The following is a 13,544-nucleotide window of genomic DNA, read 5'->3' on the forward strand; positions in this document are numbered from 1 at the left end:
TATTAGGGCGTATCACGCTGGGTATCAAGGACGCATGAGCACGTATGCTCGCACGCTCTAACGAGGGAAAGAATTGCAAAGAAAAATGCTGTAAGATCCATCATGGACATCCTTAGAGAAAGGTGACCCAGATGTATACTGCTCTTTACCATAGCCAGCCCTTGACTGACCTTTTGTCGTGAACCCCTAACCCAATCGTCCGATTCGCCATCCATAGATCTCTTATATCCATTTCGTTCAGTCATTACCGTTACGCAATCAATTGTACTTCAGAAAAGTCGTGGGCTGCTGCGATGTTGCAGTTCCAGTGGGTGTCCTAGCAGCACCCGTGGCATCACCGACGGTTGTCTTGGGATACTCGCCCGGAACATGCAGGTCACTAACGCTGATGTCGGTGTTCATCCGCTTGCCCATTCCAGGATGGGCCATCTCATCTGCAGTGTCCACAAGGTCGACTGGAACAGGTCCTCCATTGACAGTCTTGCCAAAGGCAGGGGCGGCACCGACCTCAGACTCGCCTAAAAAAGACGACGTGGTCGCTAGTGTGTCCGGACTGCTAGGATGATGAGGTTGAGTCTGGCCGTCGGAAATGGGTGCGACGATCGGGGCAGGTGCTGCAGATGGAGCTACGTAGCCGGTATCATCGATCTGGTCGGGGAGGATATGATCAGGATGTCGCTCCGGGACTTGGGTAGGAGTGGCGTCTGAAAAATCTACTGCCCGGGATTGTTCGACTGGATATTGTTGTGCTTGAATCTGCTGCTGTTGAGCATCGAGATGTTGCTGGGCTAACTGCTTCTTTCTGTATGCTTCGTTTGCAAGAGCGCCAGTTGCTACTCCCCCAACAGCAGGCGCCATCCAATCACCGTAGTTGTTACTATCGTGGCGTTGAATGGGCTGAGCATGTTCCAAAGGTGACTGGTTGTAGTGGTCGATTGAAGTTGGCTGAACAGGGTAAGCCTGAGAAACGGGCGCGTATGAAGAGGCATTGGCAGCCAGCGGATCATGCGACTGCTGAGTGGGTGGATATGAGTTTGCGAAATCGGTCTGGGGTTGATGCTGAACAGGCTGGGTATACTGGACTGGCTGAACAGGTTCGGGCTGGTAGGCTGAGGTTTGGGCAAGATACATCGGATGAACCTCCTGTGGCGGACCTCCGGACATGGTCGTTAGATCATTGCCGACCTCTGAACTTCCACTAGAAGGCGAAAGAGGCGCTTGTAAGTTACGGTTGACCATCAAATCAGACGGGAATCGCCCACCTGGAGAAGGTCGTGAAGGTCGCGGAGACTGGTCCCGAATGGCCTGTTCCTTCATCGACTGGTTGGCTGAGAATGGTACTGCATCTGCCTCATCTTCCTCTAGCCCACCATCAGAGCTCGCTGAACGGGCGCTGCCGGCGCTGGTGCTCCTGACGCTTGCATGTCGGCGAACAAAAGCATTGCGCTCCTCTCCACTCTTCTCGGTCAAGGCCTTGATATCTTCAAACCACGCCACCATGGTCTCGTAAGTCTCTGCCCGGAATACCCAAGTGTGGCCACGGTGCATGGATCCAGCCTGACGGCCTTTGATAACGAACTTATGGGAGGAACTTCCGGGTTGGGAACGAGAACCAAGCTTCTGGTCTGGCAGATACAGGGACATGACCGGAGGCTGAGTGTAGATGCGATCGGCTGATTTAAACTCGTGGATATGCGTCGGCGACAGAACATACCTGCGAAATGTCAGTCGGAGTTTGTTCACGGGAATAGGTTGCTTACCAGCCTGGCGTGTATGACTTGAGGTACTTGCTCTTTCGTTCGAGCATGCCCGCCCTGACCTCGGTGGTAGCTGGGTGGTGTTTTCCGGGGTACTGTATGTCTTCCAGTCTGCGCAACGGCATGTCTGGGTTAACAAAGTGAGGGTCGCTTCTAACAAACCTGCTCCACTCGAGATCGCGTGGCATTGCAATCGGACCATTGCGCAACTTCTCAACCGTGTTGTACTGCTCGTCGGCATCACGCTTCAGGATGCTAGCAAGGGCATTGTAGGCTTTCTGGACTTCACCCACAACAATCGACTCGAGTTCGCGGCCAGAGTTCTCAAGGTTGAGGTAGGCCTATGTACGTTAGTTGTGAGTAGGCCTTGCGTGCTCGATGACTAACTCTGTGAAGGTAATTCTCCTCGTCAATCTGCCTCTCAACCTGGCGCTCGACACCCAGGCGAACGACATAGGGATCTCCCTTGCCCGCAACGGCCGTGGGGTCAGAGTCGACCAAGGCCAATGCCTCCTCGAGTGCTGTCACGCACTTCCTTGTCGTCTCCTTTTCCTTCTCGACGTTGTTCTTGAAGTCGCCAGAGAGTGACTTGATCTCCTTGATCTTTTGTGCAAGATCCGCTCTGAGGCCGCTGAGCTGGTTGATGACATCTGCCTCGACGTCTCGCGCTTTGTTAGCCTCGAGAATGGCCTGCTTGTGGAAATCGCGGAGGATGCGGTTGGCATCGTTGAGGCCTCCTTCTAGGAGGAGAGCAGCGGGCGCATTGGTGTTGTTGATGACATTTGACACCTTGAGGAGCGACTTGGCACGGTGTTCGTAGGAGGAAGCCACTTCGCGGAAATAGGTGATGAGGTCTTTGAGGAACTTTCGCCAAGCTATCAGATGTCAGTGAGTTGCATACGACTGTCACATGCGCGAACATACTCTGGAAGCGGTCTGCCAGTATCTCAGTGGGCGTGCCCTTGGTAGGTACAGGTGTGTAAAAGACACTGTCCTCGCGATCATAGCCGCGCTCCTGGTCGTCAATGGTCACACCACGAATACTGCCAGCGTGCATCGACTTTCTACTTCCGCTGCGCTTCATACTGCCCGTCCTCTTGACCGAATTCTTCTTCTTGAGCGTGCCACTTCGTGAAGGCGTTGCGCCCTGGTTCAGGGTGGAGGAGCGGGAAGACGAGCGCTGGTGCATGTCACCGTCAAGGACGGACGAGCCTCGTGTGCGCGCATCGAAGTCCTCCTCGAACCTCCCCAGACGCGAACGTTCATGTTGCGCGCCTGCTGGTGAGTTTGCAAAGTCATTCACAGAGGAATTGCCGTAGCCACGGCTGATATGGGCTGGGTCGTCTACGTGCGGTACGGGGTCGTACGAGGCCGAGGGGGTCACTGGTCGCTGCGTCGCCATGGTGGTTGCTAGTCAGGCTCACTGCCTGGTCGTGGATACTGGCTGCAACGGTAAGGTAGACCCTGACGAATATATGTAAGAAGACGTTTCGCAAACAACCCTGAGCCGCGTTCGCTGTGGCTGGCGATGACGTGTGGAGTCGCGCTAAGGGGTAAGCTGCCTCAGAGGGGTCGAGGCGCAGATTGCGAGCGACCAATGGAGATGGCGCCGTAGATCAGTACTTACAATTCTGTCCGAAACCGCTCAACTTTTATGTGTGCCTGAGGGAGCTTGTGGATGTCGAAAGGCAAACGCAGAGGTGCGAGATTTCAACAATGGCGCATTAACGGCGGCTTTGCGGCACTCAAGAGGCTCACGAAGATGCCTAGGTGATGTCATGTTCCCTTGAATGCTACGCGCTCAACACCATCCGGATATGATCGTCATCGTGCAGCAGTGCCCGACCCTTCAATTGTCTTAGTCTGTGGCGCGGCTGCTGCTGTTCGGCCTATCATGACTTGCTTGCATCTCCATCCATTGCGCCGTTGCATGTCCCCGTCACATCGATTGTCCCAGCAGCTGTTACATGTGGGCTTGCGGAACACGTAGGCGAGCACAAGAGCGTCTTCGCGGTCTGCCAACTTGTCTATCTTGAAAATTTTAGTTTCGATAGAGCGTCTCGGTGACTTTTCAGCTGCATCGTCCGTCGCCACATACATTGCCGCTGGCCAAACACGTGGAGACTATGTGGGGAGGGCATCAGCCGAACGTGCCGACCCAATTCTGATTTGCATTCATCCCTCCGCAGATCAGTGCAGCAAGGCGGTGATGCCGAGATCCTTCCTCGACTTTGCTGCGAGTTTCTCGTGGGACCTATCCCAATTTTTTCAGGGGTCCTTTCGTACCGGACCCTTTAAGACCAACTAAGCCCCGTAGTATCTCTAGCCTACCGCGGAGAACTCCAGATCACGTTGGACAATCAACCAAGGAACATCTTGGGCTCCATTGATACAGTGTCGTCATCGGCTATCTCACCAGTACTGCGCCGAGAAGCAAGGAGAGATGTGGCACATGCGTTTGTGATGGACGATAAGCAGTGCTAGCCTTGTCGCTGAGCCGCCTCCCTGACGCCCTGTGGAGTGCTGCTCTGGAAGCAATTCAAGGTTGCAACACCGCAACAGAAACAACCCTTATTGTTGAAGATAGTAACAATTCGCGAGCAGCCTGGCCATCACCCTGAATTTGCATGCAACTGCCGTTTCCCACATGTCAGGCAATCTTGCTTGTCCAGATTGACTGCCAAAGAGAGGACGGACACCAGATATCGAACGAAGATCACGATCTAGCTATACAAGACTATCTATCATCGTCAAACTTCTTGAACAACAGGCAATAGTTGGAAACCCATAACAAAATATATGATATAGGTGGGTAATATTGTGATACTTCCTACTGCATCCGAAAACAATGTCTGCCCGGACAGCTGACCTATCGACGTCCCACTCACCATCGACTCGTGGTTTCGATACATAAAATCTTGCAGAGTACGCATTTGGAGGAGGTAGCATTTGACCTAGTCGATACGTTGCACTAGCTGGGGAAAGAATCATCCTGGACCAAACGGATCGCGACGTATCACAGACTCGTCTACATATTACAAAAAGGCGTAAGACACAACAAAAATGCGGATCGAAAGGAGGTTCATGTTAGTCAAGGAACCCAAGTAGGCTCGCCCAGTTCCACAACATTTTGATCTACTTTGTTTACTTCTGAATCAGTGGTCCAGAGGCACTCATATCTTTCCTAGTCTTGGTACTAATCTCAAAGAGGCACGGGTGATGATCAGGCCAATGCTTGATAAAATCGTTGATAGCGGGCATATCGCCTCCAAAATCCGGTCATGAGTTTTGCCGTTCACGGGCCTCCATCGCGAAATATATATTAACCGGTCGCACACAAACATCCACTGCCAAGTACTGATTGGTTGCACAGAGCCATCTATTACGAAACAACATATATGAGTGCCCAGAAAAAAACGGCACATGTTCCTTATGATTGGCCGTATCATCCTGAACGGCAAGACTACCGACAGCAGCCGCCCCGACCGTCGTGGAAAAGAAGTCTGGGGTGCATGCTAAAACCTTAGAGATCATATAGCAATGGCTTGCATGTGGCGTGGTTATATTGCAGCCCAGCGACTGAGGTAGATGATGAAAAGGTCGGAGCGTCATTGTGCTTGTACTCGGACGGTAGGTAGAGTGTGGTCATGGGAGTAGAAAGAAGTATATAAGAAAGAGACATGATACCCAGTGACAGCACCTCATCCACAGCTTGACACTTTCTCATCACATCTACACTACCCAGCTACCGATATTTCACTCAAGATGAAGTTCCTCGCTGTTGCCGTCGCTCTATTGCCCGCACTTGGGTCAGCGCATACCATCGCTCAGCGTGTCAGGATCAACGGGCAGGACCTTGGTCAAGGCAATGGTATTCGCGTTGCGCCTTCCAACAATCCCATCACGAACGTCAATGATGGTAACATTGCTTGCAATGCCGGTGCTTCGTCCTCCAGTAAGGTCATCGACGTCAAGCCTGGAGACAAGGTCGGTGTCAACTGGGGTCATGTTGTCGGCGGAGCACAGTACATTCTCCTCGTCTTACTCATCGCATCAACATGTTACTAATTCCTCCAAGATTCGCAAATGATCCCGATCACCCGATTGCCAAATCCCACAAGGGTCCAGCAATCTTCTACATGGCGAAAGTCTCAAATGCCGCCTCCGCTTCCCCCTCTGGCCTCCAATGGTTCAAAGTCTCTGAAGACGGCCTCGATAGTTCGGGAAACTGGGGTGTCGACCGTACGTAAATTCTATCCACGAACTGCAAGTGAGACATGTACTGACTTTGCACACCAACATTTAGGCATGATCTCAAATGGTGGATGGACTGAAATGACGATGCCGTCCTGTGTTGCACCTGGCCAATATCTCCTCAGGGCCGAAATGATCGCTCTGCACAGCGCTAGCACAACCGGCGGTGCGCAGTTCTACATGGGCTGCGCGCAGATCAATGTCTCAGGGTCTGGATCGAAGATCGGGAATACGGTCAGCTTCCCTGGTGCCTACAAGGCGGATGATGCTGGGATCAAGCTTAGCATCTACAATGCTCAAGGCCAGCCCAAGGGGAACGGAACACCGTACAAGATCCCTGGTCCGGCGAAGCTGCAATGCTAGAAAAATGTGACGGGGTAAGTGGTTGGTATGGAAGTAGGCAGTTGGAGGTATTACTGGGCCCTTGGGATTTTCGCGAGCATCTGCATGGCTTTCTATGTATGGTAAAGGTGCAAGTGGGGGATAAGAGGCTTGTAGTTTAGTAGCGATATCTGATCAAGGTCGCCGAGAAGAAATTGTGGTGTATGACGGTGCTGTGAATCGTGGTTGTGCTTATGCGCTCGCACCTGCGCTTGCGGACGAGCTACTGCAATCTCAGGATGTACATTGTAAACTGTTCGGCATGCGAAATACTCTCTGCTCAAATCAGGATCCGACGCGTTCATGGGTGCATCACGATCTAGTTGACTGCGGAGTTGTGAGCTGCTCAAACACAAAGCCGAGTCATACTTGGACAGGTACGTAGCTTAAGGTACCTTGGTACGGAAAAGGTAAAACTTACTCCGCTTGCGTATTGCAGCAGCTAGTTACTGGCGAGCGCAAGAAAAGCGATTTAGAAGAGAAAAAGATAGAAATAAACGGTATGAAGCTGGCAAGGCCACATCTGCGCACTGTGAGGCAAATGTAACTAGACGTGTATATCTAGGCAGGCTGAACGTTGATTACTTTATGACAATAAGGACGCGACACGAAGAGTGTATTAATAGCATACAATAGATCGTGTGGAAGAGCGTCCTTTGCAAGCCCGGCCAAGTTCGGCTTCTGCCCCGCTTGCTCAGAATTTGCTTCACATGTCCCCACCTTCGAATGTAATCTGCCAGCACATTGCTATGTACTACGAATATATTGTTACTAATGAAGCAAACTTCCATCAATCATCACAATCCAAGGAGTCGTGCCAGAGTGGTTAATGGGTATGACTCGAACAAGCTCATCAGAGCTTCAATAGATATCATATGCCTTCGGGCGCGCAGGGTAAGTCATGTCTGCCATCATTCAACCAACTTAATACTAATTTCGGCTCAGTTCGAATCCTGCCGGCTTCGCTTTCTTTTTGCCTTTTTTTTCTAATCTTTTTGTTTTCTGTTCCTTTTTTGCTGCAGGCAAAAGAAAATCGAACTCGCACTATTCCTACTAGCAACAGTGACATTTAAGGGGATAGCATCCTCCTTTGCATAGTATTAATGTACAGTATACCTAACATGTATATAGCTTTTGCCTTTGACCATCTGTTGCGTGACAGATCATTGCTCACGTTAGAGTGTCGGCCAAGCTCGATAGTGTGAGGGCTAACAGGTCCTCACATCCCGTTGGTCCGACACACCAAGTGCGCAACACCATCGTCACAAGTCCCAAATCTCTTATGCTCTAGGTCATTGACGCGTACCACCTCTTAATTATGTTGGGTTACATTGTGCAGACATTCAGAGCAAATTAGAAAGGTTGCCCGGGTGGTGACCCTTCGAAAAATCAGAAGTTCCCGAACCAAAAGTCCTATCCTAACCAAACCCCCTTATGAACGCAAGTGATGAGGACAGTCTTTTCGCTGTATCATCATGTGTGCATTACTTACTACCAAACGCTCATCTGGAAATGCCATCATTTACTAGCCAGGACAATGCACGCCCTTCGCTACCGTACTCTCGCAACCACCATGCCCTCCAATGACCCAACTCAACCAGCTTCGTTGCCCTTCAGTTAAGTTCATCCTCCATATCCGCCTCCAAATCACCGTCTTCTCCTTGTTCAATCTCCATAAAATTCGGGTCATCGGTCATCATCGCATCATCTTCTGAGCCCCGGAGTCCGTTGAGGGCCGTCCGTCGGAGCGCGTTCGCTGTATCTCTACGAGCCGCGAGTTCGTCAAATGAGTTTCCAACATCACCAGCATTGGTTTTCACAGCCGGGATGCCAAGAGTGTAAGAGCATGGACGTCCAAAGAGGATGAGGCAATTCCCGCAAGTTGTGCTGCCCTCCTTGGGATTGCAGAGACCTGGGCTTGTCCCGCGAGCAATGAACATGCAACTGTCGCATTTCTTCCTTTTACCCCAGCTTCCCGGGGTGGCTCTCTTGGCTTGGGCAAGAGTGAGGCCCACGTTGGTAAGTCCAAAGTCTCCATGTACTCCGCGTCCCTGCATTTCTGCCTCGATGATATCTGGGTGTTTGCGGTCGCTGGGAATGGGCGCAGTGGTGGTGATTCCTTTGCAAGCTTCGAACGTGATCATCTGGCGGACATGATCATAATTGATCAATTTCGTCCTTGCCCAAGGGGGCGTCTGGATCCAGCGATGTTGTTTATCGGCGGGAATATTCTCACGGTACAACCAGTGAATGACCTGCAAGACGAAAGTTAGTATTATCCGGACTGATCCTATTATATCAACATGCATGAGACTCTCTCACCTCAATACCCCTTGCATAAGGCTGAGTGGAGCCATTTGACTCTTTGTTCAACACCTCGTAACGGTTCTCGCAATGGAGATATCTGGATCGATCGTTGCCGTCCTTGTCGATCCAGTGCATAGCAATAGCCCAGCTATTAGCTCGATCCCAATCCTTGAACGGACCAATGAGTGGCAGGCGAGCCCACGAGAAGGGGTGAGGTTTCCAATCTGTGCGAACCTCGATCGTGATATTGTAGGTAGAACCAGGAATTGGCCATTCCACGCCGTCGGAGGAGAAGTTCTTCGGTAGCACTCGGGAAATTCGAAGATCGTAGTCTTTTGAGGTCGTCTCCTGTGACTTTAGGTCGAAGGCGATGAACCAGTTACCCTTCGAAGCTGACTTTTTACCAGCAGCGATGACCTTCATCCTCTTCGGTACTTCGCGGGTGAAGTTTGAGATCGGGATCGACTTGCCTGGCACTTCCGGATCTGGCATATGCCCGCGGGATTCAAGCCAGGTAATTGGCTCATGAAATGGCGCTTCTGAGATAGGCGATTGATGGTTAAGGCCAGCGCAGGTGGAGTACGAGCCATTCCAAAAGCTGTCTCTCCGTACCGCACCAGTCCATCCGCTGTCGTTGGCAGATGCTTTGGCGATCTTGTCCATATCAGAGCAGTTCTTCACATGGTAGTTGCTCGGAGTGTCGGTGAGGTCCATGGTACGGTTGAGGAGAGCTTGCTTGTATGTCTGAAGAAGCGAAGTGAAAAGCTGCTCGATGATATACTTGTGTTCTTGATAAAACACTGACTCTAGTCGGCATAATGCGTGCATCTTCACGGGCTCCGACTTCTCCTTCAGATCATCATGTCCGTCCGCGATCCACCCGATGTAGCGATTGTAGAAATCTACAGGCTGACCGACATATAACGAGCAGGGCTTCTTCGACTGACCAGATCCACGTTCAACGTAGCGGCGAAAGTAGATGCCGGATTCGCCCTGAGCATCGGAAGATTCGCAGTCGAGGTTTGCGTTTGCCTCAAGCTCTTTCATGGTGAATCGGGGATTGTTCAGGACGGCAATAAGGCCTGCCTTGTCGACGCCGGCAAGGATCTTTGTAGTAATCCATGGGACCTTGTCGCCTGAGAAGCCCCCAAGCCTTTTAAGGTTCTCCTCAGTCAGACATTCTGGATTTGTCTCTGCTAGCTTCCTAAGAAATGTGCTAATGCCGAGCGCAAGGTGCTTGCACTTGGGGTTGTTGAACAGAGTGTGTTCTTCTGGAGTGAATTTCGAAGGCATCCTGGGGATGTTGCAAACATCCGTCTTCCAAGTGCCATAGAGCTCGGTGCCGATCTCGATGAAGTCTTGGTGGATCCAATCTTTGAGTAAGCCGCCCTTGGCATCGAACAGATCAAATACCTGGACATATACTCCATTTCCTTGACCTGAGGAGGTTGATGTATGCAGTTAGTGTGTGTCTCACGAAGTCCATACATCGAAGTGCTTACGGTGGAGAACTTGACCCTGCATTCCGGGCAGAAACTCGCTCCTAAGCGGTTCTGATTTAGACTTGAAGTACTTCTTCACTCGGAAGCCGAATGTCGGTCGTGATAAGGCTGACTGTGGGCACCCATCTCGGATCTTGTTCCAGACGCTAGTGTCTGACAAGGTTGCGCGGGCTGTGGGAAGATCAACATCATCGAACCAAACCATGTTGCTTGTTCAATGAGAAATGTCGGTAGTTGTATCGATAGTGGAAAGTCAATAGAATTTTGAAAGATTTGGAGCAGGTCGTGGTGCCGATTGAGAGAGAGAGTGGTCGCCAAGAGGGTGATCTCTATATAGGTACCCACGATAGAAGTAGAGTGTTTGCCTTTACCTCCAAGTGAGACAATTGTTGATTAACAAACGTACAACAGCAATGACCCCACAATCACCCACCGGCCATGCGCAGCCTGCCTGCCTAGGTGACCGCGGGAATATGACGTGCGTGTATCACCATCACCTGGCAAACGGACAATAGCAATGACCCACAATCACTTGCTGATATAAATCTAAATTGAGTAAGTGTGTAGTGCGTGTTTGTGGTTAGTTGTTTGCCTGATGTCGGTACACAATGACCCAAACTTACGCCCGGTAGCAAGCTGGAGCGTGATAGCAAACGGTGGGCGCAGTGATGGCAAGCGGTAAGCGCGGGGCTCGGTGAGCAATAAGACAGTCATTTCTACGAAGCTAGTCACATACGATACCTACTTGATAGGCTATTTATTCCACCCCTTCTACTATCAAAGCCCTGTCACCACGATTGCTCTACTCCCCGAGCACTGAGTCGGTTCGCCAACACCACGACTGCCCTCGAAGCAACAATACACTTCTCACCTCTAACTACCTACCACCACTACTCCTGCTTACCATGACGACATCCGGACCGCCACCATGGGCTTCCAAGTACATCGCGGATGTCGAACTACACGGACCGCTATCTTCGCCGATCTGCGTCGTACGCAAAGGCACCACCTGCCAATATCAAGTTCAAGTCGGCAAAGAGAGTAGGTCCTTCTTGCATCATCCTCTCTCTCCAACAGGAAGGAACGAGTGGGGCGACTTGTTGAAGAGGTTCAGCAAAGAAGAGAAGAGCAGAAAAGTCGACTTTCCTGGTGTCGCTCACCCGCCGATTGTTTACAAGCCTAGTGAGTGGGTGTGGGAGAGGATGGATAGCAATATCAGGACGATTCTCATCCGCGCCTTGCAGATCTCGAATAGAAATGTTACGATCAAGGATTTGAGCGACAAAAAGAACGTGGACGCAGTCGAGCACCTCGAGCGCAACCACCGACAGCTCTATCACCCCAGTGATCGAGAGAGGCTGGCTGTTTTTGAGGATGAACACAAGCTGTCCTGCTGGGCTCGTCACTTCGGCAGAGGATTGATCGTTGTCAGCCCTGAGTTGAACCTGGACCGTAAGAACTACTCAGCCCATATGCAACCCAACTACAAAGAACGACCCGCGCTTCGTGCACGATACAGCACCGGAATACAAGAGGAGTTTCCGCCGATCGTCCTTGGGTGTCTTCCGAACGGTACGCAAGCCAAGATATGGTTCTGTTTGGAACCGGTTGATACCACCAAGAATGTTCTTAAGAGTCTCTGGGAAGGGTACGTTCTGGCACAGAGATCTGTTCAAATTCACATCACTAACCATCACAGTTGCGACTGGATCAAGTAAGCCCCCAGGTTCGGTTACAGCGACGTCGAACAGTTCATCTGGGCTGCTGTCTCGTTCCAACGTACGATCGTGTTGCAGGCTACCCCAGTTCCAGATCAGCATTTGGGCGAGGTCCTCAAGCAATACGGACAGTATCTCTTGAATAATTACGGCAAGCCCTTCGAATACAAGAAGGCCAAGTGCAGCCCTGCCTCTCCACAGGTCACCTTCCATGAGCTCACTCAGTGGATCCTCGCTTCCAACGAGACGAGCAGCGCGAAGCGTTACGCGAAGGCCTGAGACAAGGCCGTTTTGCTCCGGGTTGCTCATCGCAAGTCTCTTACGAAGCCTAACTGGGATGGCTTTCTCAGTGCAGCGGCTGCTATACAGATCAAGAGGTAGACACTTGGCGACAAGGTGGGGGAAAGACCAGGTCGGTAGTCGCTGTGCAAGTAGGAGATCTCTCATACAAGACTCCAATTTGTCAAGGACAGCGAACATGATTATCTCTAGGAACGGTTTTGGGCTATAAAGGGATTACAAACGGCATGGAATTCGCTGAAATTCTTTCACAGATCAGCGGTCGCGAACATGCGACACGGTCATAGCAGAACCTTGATAGCCAAAATGAGATTGTGACACCGGACATATACGGAGTGATTCAGTTCCTGAAAGTGGTATATGAGGCTTTGAATAACCTCCCATAAGATACTCCAGTCTTCCCCATCATCTGTAATCTGGGTGCGAGGTTGGACACGCGCACTGCAGTAGTTTGACGGCCAATACTGGTGTAGAATATTTTGGTATGTGGTATGTAGGTAGGTTCAAGGTACAATGAGCCTCGTGTGACTGCCTTTTGTTAGCATTGTCCTCATTGAGATATTTGGCGACTTTACCGTTTGTGCAGTGCCGTCTCTAAGCATACGTCGACGTATGGAGCTTCTCAAAGCGCGGAGGTCCGAGAAGTTCAGAAGCTCCTTTCTGTTCGGTATACATCTCATATCGTACCTACCACAATGTGCAGCAGCTGCGGCATGGCTGGTGAACAGTGATCGAGGGATACTGACGAGCGCTCTTGGTGTCGGTGCTGTTCTTCAAGGGGGAAGATCGATGAGTAGTGATCGGGTACCATATATGAGCGACCTCGGTGTTACTACTGCTCTCGAATGGGTGGAACAGCGGATGTCGTCCTTCAACTAGCTTCATGTCAGTGCAAGTCTTGAGGGATAGTGAGCGGTACTTACGGCTCGTGTGATCCGCCATTGTATTGGATAGCAGTGGCCATGGATGCCCATGGAAGGTGTGTTCGGTGTGTAAACCCCAACGCACAGAATCCTGGAGAAGTTAAGAAGCCCCCAATGGGAGCTCCAATGCCAAAACTAACGTGCCAAAAAAATGTCGACCAAAAATAAATATATTCACTTCTTCTTCTTCTCGGCGGCCTACAAAATCGAAGAAACGAAGTCAGTTCAAGTCTCACATGCGTTAGCTCATCGAAGACTTGCCTTCTTCTTCTTGGTTGGGGCACCACCCCCCTCTTCCTTCATCTTCCTCTTCTTCGGCACCACCTCCACCTCAGCTTCGCTTCCTCCCTCCTCGAGAACTGCGGCTTCACTTTCGTTCTTTGGCGAAGGGGTGAAAGGCAG

At 51.1% G+C, this 13,544-nt stretch overlaps 4 protein-coding genes across 4 annotated transcripts; 2 read left to right on the top strand and 2 right to left on the bottom strand.

Annotated features, from left to right (window-relative positions):
- Positions 1-258: 258 nt before the first annotated feature.
- ALTATR162_LOCUS1940 (uncharacterized protein) lies at positions 259-3,159 on the bottom strand (the record flags this gene model as incomplete). The annotated part of the gene is made up of 4 exons (XM_043309542.1): positions 259-1,714; positions 1,761-2,098; positions 2,145-2,632; positions 2,682-3,159. 4 exons carry the CDS (start codon positions 3,157-3,159, stop codon positions 259-261), a joined length of 2,760 nt encoding a protein of 919 aa, XP_043165477.1.
- Positions 3,160-5,522: 2,363 nt separating this feature from the next.
- Positions 5,523-6,374, top strand: ALTATR162_LOCUS1941 (uncharacterized protein; the record flags this gene model as incomplete). The annotated part of the gene is made up of 3 exons (XM_043309543.1): positions 5,523-5,782; positions 5,836-5,999; positions 6,064-6,374. The coding sequence occupies 3 exons, from the start codon at positions 5,523-5,525 to the stop codon at positions 6,372-6,374; spliced, it is 735 nt and encodes a 244-aa protein (XP_043165478.1).
- Positions 6,375-8,005: 1,631 nt separating this feature from the next.
- On the bottom strand, positions 8,006-10,406 carry ALTATR162_LOCUS1942 (uncharacterized protein; the record flags this gene model as incomplete). The annotated part of the gene is made up of 3 exons (XM_043309544.1): positions 8,006-8,647; positions 8,715-10,138; positions 10,202-10,406. The coding sequence occupies 3 exons, from the start codon at positions 10,404-10,406 to the stop codon at positions 8,006-8,008; spliced, it is 2,271 nt and encodes a 756-aa protein (XP_043165479.1).
- Positions 10,407-11,106: 700 nt separating this feature from the next.
- ALTATR162_LOCUS1943 (uncharacterized protein) lies at positions 11,107-12,198 on the top strand (the record flags this gene model as incomplete). Its single annotated transcript, XM_043309545.1, has 3 exons — positions 11,107-11,849; positions 11,901-11,915; positions 11,940-12,198. 3 exons carry the CDS (start codon positions 11,107-11,109, stop codon positions 12,196-12,198), a joined length of 1,017 nt encoding a protein of 338 aa, XP_043165480.1.
- Positions 12,199-13,544: the final 1,346 nt, after the last annotated feature.

The sequence above is a fragment of the Alternaria atra genome (assembly GCF_907166805.1).
Source record: "Alternaria atra isolate CS162 genome assembly, contig: 21, whole genome shotgun sequence".
NCBI classification, from domain to species: domain Eukaryota; kingdom Fungi; phylum Ascomycota; class Dothideomycetes; order Pleosporales; family Pleosporaceae; genus Alternaria; species Alternaria atra.